Here is a 9,548-nt window from a genome sequence, read left to right as displayed (position 1 = left end):
TTGGGATTGAGAAGACCTACAATACGAAGTTACATCAATTTTGTCTAAATCTGTAAAACTCAAATTTAATAATTGAAATTCGCTCGAGTAAACATAATCTAAACTTTCAAACATAAAATTAGAATATAAAAAATAATATAAGTCGGTTGATTATTTTGGGTTTGGCCCAATGTTACACGGCAAGTCCAAAGAATTATCTATCCCCTTTTCCATTCGTCAAAATCCAAGCTTAAAAGGTGGAGGGTTCGATTAGAATCATAAAAGTAAGCTCTAAGAACAGTCTCTGCTAGAATAAGTATACATAATATATATATTTAAAAAATTAATTAGTTAATTAATTTTTTTTCCCTGCATGATACGTGTGTCCACAAGATACAGCCCGCTCGGCGACGGGACGGTTTCCATATTTCTGCAATACGTGGGGCATTAGTCCCTTAGTGGAAGGGCATTTAGGGAGTTTCACACAGAACCTGCCACGTGCTCTCCATCCACCGGCGCAACAAAACTGCAATCCTATAACCGCTTTCACGTTACCAAACGTCCAGTTTCAGGGTTAACCGTGCCACGTGGGATCCTACGTGTCCTGAGAATTCCAGTCAGCAGGAACATTGCTTCGTCTTCACCTATAAAAGGCCAACCCACACCTCCACTCTTCAGGTACAATCACAGCATAAAGCCTCTCCAGGTCCTCCACCCTCTTATCATTTTCTCTTACCTTACAGTCGCCGCCGATCGCTGGGCGGAGATATGAAGATTCCGGCCGGCGAGAATTCTACTGCCGCAGGCAAATGCAATGGTCGTGTCGCTGATCATCGCTGTCACGTTTTACACGAAAATCCCTAACCGGGAGCGATTCTGTTGCAGATTTTCCAAGTCATCGGCGTTGCCGAGGGAGAGATAGGTATCCAGTTTTGTTCGTGTGTAGATTTTGATAGGGTTTATTTGGATTGATATTTGTGTGATCGGATGCGGTGATCATCGTGACTGATGGTGGAGATTGCGTGAATGGTTTTTGTTCGCTTTTGAAAGCTTTCGTAGCTGAAGCGGGGAGTAGATTAGATGTGTGTGAATTTGTACTCTTGTGTTTGGTTAATCTGGCCTGTGCAGCATTGATTGCATGTTTCAGTTCATTACTGTTTTGTATTTCTGCAAATTTTGAAGTGAGGGTTTTGGATTTACGAGCAAGAATCAGAGTCATCGGTTTGTGATAGCGCTTGATTTGTCAATTTGAGTCTGTAACCTACAGCAAGTGTTCGGTTTAAGCTCTGAAAATGGAGCAGAACTGACAGCGTGCTTCAGCTGAGTATAATTAGGCCGTAGTCAAGGCAGATAGTGCATAGAGTGACGCGTTCAAAACAGAGCAAACGCAGTAGCCATGCCTTTTCCGATGAAGATTCAACCTATCGATTCATACACAGAATCGATACGGAACGAGTCCGGCAAACCTGTGTCGAAATCGCGGCTCAAGAGGCTCTTCGATCGGCGGTTCACAAGCGTTTTGAGGACTTCATCTGCGGATAAACCTGGCGCAGGTGAACCGCAATATAACAAAGAGGGAGGGAGTGAGTTCGAGCCGAGCTCTGTGTGTTTGGATAAAATGGTGCAGAATTTCATCGAGGACAACAACGAGAAGCCGTCGGCCGTGAAATGTGGCCGTAATCGCTGCAATTGCTTCAACGGAAACAGTAGTAGCTCCGACGATGAGTTTGATGTGCTTGGAGCTTTCGGCGAGTCACTCCCTACGGCGTCATCTAGCGATGCAACCGAAATGCTGAAGGTATATCCTAGCCCAAGACGGAAAAGGAAAAATAAAGAACCGATTTGTGTTCAGTTAACCATAATTATTTTTTTTTGTTTTTATCTTGGCAGAGTTTGATTCCTTGCGCGAGTGTTTCCGAGAGAAATCTCTTAGCAGACACTGCGAAGATCGTAGAGAATAATAAACTCTGCAAGCTGAAGGATGATTTGAGACGAATTGTCGCGGATGGTTTAACAGCTCTCACTTACGATGCTTCAATGTGTAAATCACGTTGGGAGAAATCTCTTTCTTACCCAGCCGGTACTCTCTCCTTCCCTCACCCCCCCCCCCCCCCCTCTCTTGCTCTCTCTCACACTATTGTTCTCTAAGACAAACAATTGTTTCTGAAAAGCAGGGGAGTATGAATTCATAGACGTGATCGTGGAAGAGGAGAGATTGCTGATCGACATCGACTTCAGGTCAGAATTCGAGATCGCTCGCCCGACCGGCACCTACAAATTGATCCTCCAATCTCTGCCGTACACTTTCGTCGGCAAGCCCGATCGCCTCCAGCAAATCATCTCCGTCGTATCGGAGGCCGCGAAACAGAGCTTGAAGAAGAGGGGAATGCCCTTGCCGCCGTGGAGAAAAGCCGAGTACATGCGAGCCAAATGGCTCTCTCCTCACACGAGAACCACACCTTCCTCTACATCACCAATCAAAGCCATTAAACAAACCAATCCCGAGAATGAACAGCCCTCAGATAGCGATGGTGGAGAGCTAGAACTAATTTTCGGAGATCACTCCCCGCCGTCGGAGGCGAATTCCGGCGAGTCGCAGCCGTCGCCAGCGGCTGCAAAATCCGTCGTTGAAGAGAGGCCGGCGACTCCTGTGCTGTCTCCGTGGCAGCCTCCGGCGATCAAACCGAAGAGTTGTGATAGAGGAGCTAAGGTCATCGCCGGATTAGCTACCCTCCTCAAAGAGAAAATCTAAAAAATTTTGGATATTTTTTTCAGTTTTCCCCTTAAATTCCCGTCTAGTAAAAAAAGATATAAGAAATATTACATATATATATATATATATATATATATATATATATATATATTAAATCGGAAGAATCTGGACAATGGTACAATCTTTGATCTTTTCCCTTTTTTTTTTTTTGGTTTGAACTTTGAAGGAGTCTATCTGTGTAAGAAGCAAAATCTATGATCCATTGTAATAAATTTTTTTGTAGCTAACATCAAGTTCTAGTAAAATCATTAAATAATAAGCATTGTGTTGAACGCATCCGCGCTATTAGACAGTTGCATCTTGATAATGAAGCCATGGAGTACAATGGCGGTGTCTTGAGATGGAACAAAGGAGAAGATCGATGATAATGGAGTCCTTTTTGCCCTTTTTAAAATTAAATATTCTCTGTGAATGTAAAAATTGTGAGGGAGGTGGGGGACGACGGAGGGCAGGGCAGGTGGCCCGTGGGGTCTTGGCCGCGGTGCAGCGGAGGGCAACAGAGTGAATGGGAGTCGTGGGAAATGCGTGATATTCCTTTTCTTCCTTTTTGGGGGTAGCGCTACCGTGTCCCTTTTCCTTCAACCTGGCTCGTGACGCTCATTCACTGTTCGTTTCAGTTTTCACTTTTCAATTTTAAAATTTTCACTACCTCTAGAGGGATTTTTTGTTTGACTGGCCAATCTTTGACACGCGTGGGCCGTTCATTTACTGGAAGCGTGCTGAATTTTGATCAATACTGTGTGTTTCTCGTGTTTGGGTTGATCTTATCAAAAGGGTTGCGTTTGGCAATGTTGGTAAGTTTTAGGAGCAATGTTGTAGTAACTCACCATGTTTTATTTTAATTCTCGAATAATTCAAAATGTTAACACACACACACACACACACATATATTTGATAATCAATTAAAACTTTTAGTTTGATTATTTTGGTTATTGATGTAACGATGCAAAAAATCTATACCATTTTTTTTATAAAAAATAATAATTAAAATTACTCTGATACCCTTGTATTACACAACTACACAGCAGAACACATAAATTGTACATCCACATTTACAATACCAGAATTTAGTAAATTTTCCCACTCCCAAACCATATATACATATATATGCACATCACTTCAGTATCATCTACTCAAAAATATAATCTTCTGTATACACTTACCCTACAAATAGGATAGTGTAATCACCATTTCTATTTGTGAGCCTGATCCGCTCGCCTAATTGGATCACCTGAAAATATTAAATCACTGGGATGAGACAACGCTCAGTAAGAGGAAATATGCTATTACTAGTGTGTGGCAACCGAGCTGCATAAATACTATACTGATAAGTAACTGAACAGTGAAAGGTGATAAGACAATATACAATACATTTCATATCTATTATGATTTAAAATACATCTGTACTATCTGAGTTTCTACGTTTTTTTTTAGATTACGTACTGGGTTTCCACGTGTCCGTTTTATGGTCCACATGACTAATCCCGCGGTTGGATTATTTCCTTCCATGTGCAGGAAAGCCCAAGTGGGTTTTATTAAAAGATCAAAGTCCAGCCCTTTTAGTATGAAAAACCTAAAGGAAGTTGTAAAAAGAGAGGGGAGTAGTGAGGAACCGTCACTTCTCAAAAGAAAGAGAGAAAAATGAAATTTTTTCTCATGTTGCTCAGATTTCATCAAGACTCCGATCCCCGCTTCGTCTGTGGTCCAATCGAGCTAAAATTTGGAGGAGAGGTTCACGACTCAAGGAGTTACAATCTGAACGGTGGAGATCGGATTTGGAGCTCGGGAGTTGGGGTTTTTGCCCGTGAACAATAACCGCGAATTTGGTATATTCTCTTCAGGTCTTTTTGTATTTGCCAAGGTTGTAAATATCTTGATGAGAGATTCTTGAATCCTCTAATTACGATTAGAGAAGATTTGGTGTACCCATTATTTGATTGATGGTGGAGATTTTAACTAGACTAAGTCATGTGGTTTTTCTTCCTCACACCAGGGAAGTTTTCCACGTAAAAAATTGCTTGTGTTCTTGTGGCTTGGTGTGATTGATTATTTCACTTATATTTCCTCCGTATAAAAGTTAGAGATACCTATATGTTCTTGCATATAGGGAGAGAATTATCCGTTGATGATTGTTTATTGATATCTCTCTCAACAACAGTGGTATCAGAGCCCGTTTTCCAGATTGGTCAGGTTTGGCGTTTGAGTTATGGAGCAAATACTAAGGTAGAATGATTAATCTCAAGTTTAAATTATCACCATATGGAAAGGAAAAATAAGGAATCGTCTTTATGTGAAAGATTATTACCTACCGTATTTAGTGCTGAAAACCAAAAAAAAATTCTAATGTGGATGACTTAGTTGTTACATTGACATGTGTGTGGGTATATCCGGCAATGGGTAGAAATGATAATGTTTTGAACCATATTTTTTAAAGGTGGGGAGAACCAATGCATGTCTCTATGACATAAGCTTAAACATTTTATGCTAAAAGCCTGGAAAATAATAAGTTTATTTCTGATTAACACATGTGGCTTTGGGGGAGGTACCAGATGGACTCCTTTATCAAATCACCTAATACATTCCAAGGAATTATTTAATCAGTTTTGGCTGGAAGTGGGGTTAAGTTTGATGTGAAGATACAATGGTTATTTTGCTTGTTCATTACCAGACTCGTGGAGACACTCAGAACTTCATGTGTGCTACTCCGCTCAGAAGGTGTAATCACACTGATTAACCAGAGTTGTTTGCTAAATGAGAGTGGAAGAAAAACACAGGGGTCCTCTTCACGTCAGAGATATTGGTTACAGAAAAGAGGGGAGAAGTAGAGCATAGGTCCGAAGAACAAAGATAACCGTAGAAGTAAGTTCCACAAGTTTGAAATGTTGAGTGTCATCATTGCGGGAAAAAGGGCCAGCAAGAATCTTGCAGGCAATTTGAATAGAGAAAACAATAATGAGAAAGGGAAGGGAATGAAGAATGGAGATGACAAAGATGGTGATGATAGAGTTGCTACTACCACTTTTGCAGAATTCCTCATTGTTTATGATGATGAGATGATAAATGTTGCATATCATGAGACCAGTTCGGTGATTGACAGTGGTGCCTCCATTCATGCTACATCTCGGAAGGATTTCTTTATATCCTATAGATCTGGTGACTTTGAGACAGTAAAAGATGTGAAACGATGGCTTGGTTTAAAGTCATTGGAATTGGGGATGTGTATCTGAAGACAAATAATGGCACGAGTTTAGTTCTTAGAGATGTGAAGCCTATTCCTGACATTCGTTTGAATTTGATTTCTACAGGTAAACTTGATGATGAAGGGTACTGCAACACTTTCAATGATGGCCAGTGGAAGCTCACCAGGGGTGCTATGGTTGTGGCTCGAGGCATGAAGCACTCTGCATTGTACATTCTGCAAGCAAAGATCTCCAACGACATTATTAATGCGATGGAGGATAATGGTATAGCAGAGTTGTGGCACAAGAGTCTGGCTCACATAAGTGAGAAAGGATTTGTGATGACCTAAAAATATATATATATATATATATATATATATATATATGATTAAAGTACAATAATAATAAAATAATAAAAATAGTCATTAAGTTAATATTAATACAGAAGTGTTTTTCTGTAGGATCCTTGATTCCATGTTTGATGCCTAAGAAAGACCTTGTCTAAGCGAGTGCTCAGAGACCATTACGGCTCAGTCGCTCCCTGGAGGTCGGCCTGGTCAAAATGGAAATTCATAGGATAAACAGGATAGACACTGTTTCTACACGTAAATAAGTATATATACATAAAATAGTGTTTTGACAGACATAATTTGTAGAAATACATAATAAGATGATAATAATATAGGTATCATATGTGGGGCCCACAAGACTATGTGGGGTCCACATGAGTCCCGAAGTCACAAGACACTGTTTATATACGTAAATAAGTACATAAAATAATGTTTTAACTGATATAATTTGAAGAAATATATGATAAAATAATAATAATATAGGTATCCTATGCGGGGCCCACCTGAGTCCCGAAGCCGTATGGAGGTGTACACAAGTCTCAAAGCTATGTAGGATGCATAAAATCGTATAAGATTTATTCGAGTTACGTAGGATCCATTCGGGTCTCGAAGTTGTGTGGGGCCCACATAAGTTTTCAAAATTTAAATTTAATTCTTGTTCAAAAATAAATAAATACTAAAAGTAGTTTAAAATTAATAACAATGATAATAATAATGATAATAATGATTAGGAAAAAAAATAATAAATTAAGTAATTGATTAATTAATTAGGTAAGTAATTAATTAAAAAATTATTTAGTGGGAATGGTGGCAAGCACTCCCACATGGCCTCCATCCCTATCCCATACACAACCCATACCTTGCCCATTCTTTAATTTTTAAAAATTATAATTTCACCCATCTCCCCACACTTTTATAAATTTCATTTCTTCCCCAAAATTTTTCTATAAATAGGAAGCTCTCAACCTTCATTTTTCACAATAATTTTCCAAGGAAGAGAAGAATTAGTGAGTGAAAGAAATTGTGTGGAGACGCTGGAAGAGAGAATTTTTGAGTAAGTTCTCAATCACCCACTCTTTCCGATCTCATTTCTTAGAGATAGTTACAGTGTTCGTAAGGAAAAGGTAAGTAAATTTTGATTATGTTAGTTTTTTTATTTTAAAATTCATACCCGAGTTTATTTTATAAGTAAATGTCAATTAGTTCCACAAAATTTCCATGAATTTATTTTTACGCGTATTTAATTATACCAGTTCTATCTTTAATATACTTGTATCTATTTTTGGGTTAAGAAATGTTCTAATCCCCTCGGGTAAATTTTCAGCATTTATTTCTATTCAAAAATAAAATTATATATATTTTTAACACAAAAATTGTGTGGCATGAGTTTATTTCTACGTTACATTTTTTATGAAAATATGAGTAAAGATGAGATTTTCACGATATTATTTTAAATTGCATAAATTATAATAAGATGATTTTAAAACCCCTTATGGCAACGAAAGTTCAAAGTTACAGATGATCGGTACCGCAGTTTAAAGTTTATACGGATCAGAGTGCACCTACACTATTTACAGAGTGGTTATTTATGTTAATGGATTTCTCCTGAGTGCACACCTGGTTCCGGACCAGGACTTAATAAGGAAAATCTCACTTAAAGTTTACGTACGTTGATTTAGTTTGGTTGGCCAGCCAGCTAAGTCCAGTCTTCGGACCGCACAACCCAGTCATGGGGGTAAACATGACTTACGGCAAATAGGCCTAAGGGTGGTTTTTATAATATATGTTTATACATATTTAATTACGTGTACAAGTTACTGATGATTTGAAGGAAAAGTATAAGTTTACGTAAAAATGATCATTTTGGTGCTTAAATGACGATCTAAGGAAAACGTATAAGGAAAAGTATATATATGTTTATCATTAAATATTTTTACAGTTTTAAAGTTAAAAGTTTAATTTAGTAGTTATAATATATGATTATAAAAATTTACGGTTGAAATTGATGACAAAAGTTTTATGCAGAAATTTTTAAATTTATATTTATTCTAAAAGCAGTCTTGAAGTTATAGTATTAAATATTGTTTTACGAAATTCTTTAAAAGCTCATTTTAGCCACACACTAATAATAATCTTATTTACTTACTGAGCGTCGTCTCACCCCAATCATATTTTATTTCAGATAACTCTGAAGGACATGTCAGAAATCAGGCTTAGCAAGCATGCGGGTGGGGATTAGAAAAATAAAGATTGATTAGAAATATTATTATGGTTTCAGATATTTATGGTTGTGTAATTTTTCTTCTTTTGAAATAAATGATTGTAATATGGAATATTAGCGCTCTGGTTTGATAATAATTGAGTTTATTTGCTTCCGCTATAAATTAGTAGTAAAAAGTTAATATCCCAGACCCCTCGGGGTCGGGGTGTTACAGGATTAGCTCTATTGGGGAAGAAAAGTCTACTATGTGGACTGAAAAGTACACTTCTGAAAAGGTGTACTCATTGTTTGTCAGGGAAGCAGAGCAGAGTTTCCTTCAAGAATTCCCCTCATTCGAGAAAGTCAGAGATATTGGATTTAATACATTCGGATGTGTGTGGCCCTATGAAGACGAAAACACTTGGTGGCTCCAGATACTTTGTGACCTTCATAGATGATCATTCAAGGAAGTTGTGGGTATATATCTTGAAGTCAAAAGACCAAGTGTTGGCTGAGTTCAAGAAATTTCAAGCCTTAGTTGAGAGACAGACTGGGAAGAAATTGAGGTGCATTCGGACTGACAACGGTGGAGAGTATTCTGGTCCATTTGATGAGTATTGCAGACAGCAAGGTATTCGGCATCAAAAGACTCCTCCGAAAATTCCTCAATTGAATGGCATAGCAGAAAGGACGAACAGAACACTGCTTGAGAGAGTGAGATGTTTGCTTTCACAAGTCCGGTTGCCAAAATCCTCTTGGGGGGAGGCATTGAGCACTGTAGTTCATGTGTTGAATCTTACACCCTGTGTTCCTTTACAGTTTGATGTGCTAGCCCAAGTTTGGACAGGTAAGGATGTTTCCTATAATCATTTACGTGTTTTTGGGTGCAAAGCATTTGTGCATATTCCAAAAGATGAAAGGTCCAAACTTGATGAGAAAACACGACAGTGTATATTCCTTGGCTACGGTCAAGATGAATTTGGATACAAGTTTTATGATCTAGTTGAGAAGAAAATTGTGAGAAGTAGAGATGTCGTGTTTGTAGAAGATCAGACGATTCAGGATAT

General features: G+C 38.3%; 1 protein-coding gene across 1 annotated transcript; it reads left to right on the top strand.

Moving 5' to 3' along the window:
• Positions 1–654: 654 nt before the first annotated feature.
• LOC131151812 (uncharacterized) lies at positions 655–3,028 on the top strand. The gene is made up of 3 exons (XM_058103233.1): positions 655–1,777; positions 1,870–2,059; positions 2,154–3,028. Exons 1-3 carry the CDS (start codon positions 1,376–1,378, stop codon positions 2,729–2,731), a joined length of 1,170 nt encoding a protein of 389 aa, XP_057959216.1. The 5' UTR covers positions 655–1,375; the 3' UTR covers positions 2,732–3,028.
• Positions 3,029–9,548: the final 6,520 nt, after the last annotated feature.

This window comes from Malania oleifera, chromosome 3, assembly GCF_029873635.1.
Source record: "Malania oleifera isolate guangnan ecotype guangnan chromosome 3, ASM2987363v1, whole genome shotgun sequence".
Taxonomy (NCBI): domain Eukaryota; kingdom Viridiplantae; phylum Streptophyta; class Magnoliopsida; order Santalales; family Ximeniaceae; genus Malania; species Malania oleifera.
The sequence above is the reverse complement of the archived record's forward strand: the minus strand, read 5'-3'. Positions and strand labels throughout refer to the sequence as shown.

What these genes read in the sequence shown, in the direction of transcription:
- LOC131151812 (XM_058103233.1), top strand. Translation starts at nt 1,376, where the DNA reads ATGCCTTTTCCGATGAAGATTCAACCTATCGATTCATACACAGAATCG. An exon ending in ATGCAACCGAAATGCTGAAG is followed by an intron (nt 1,778 to 1,869) that starts GTATATCCTAGC and finishes TTATCTTGGCAG; the next exon opens with AGTTTGATTCCTTGCGCGAG. An exon ending in ATCTCTTTCTTACCCAGCCG is followed by an intron (nt 2,060 to 2,153) that starts GTACTCTCTCCT and finishes TCTGAAAAGCAG; the next exon opens with GGGAGTATGAATTCATAGAC.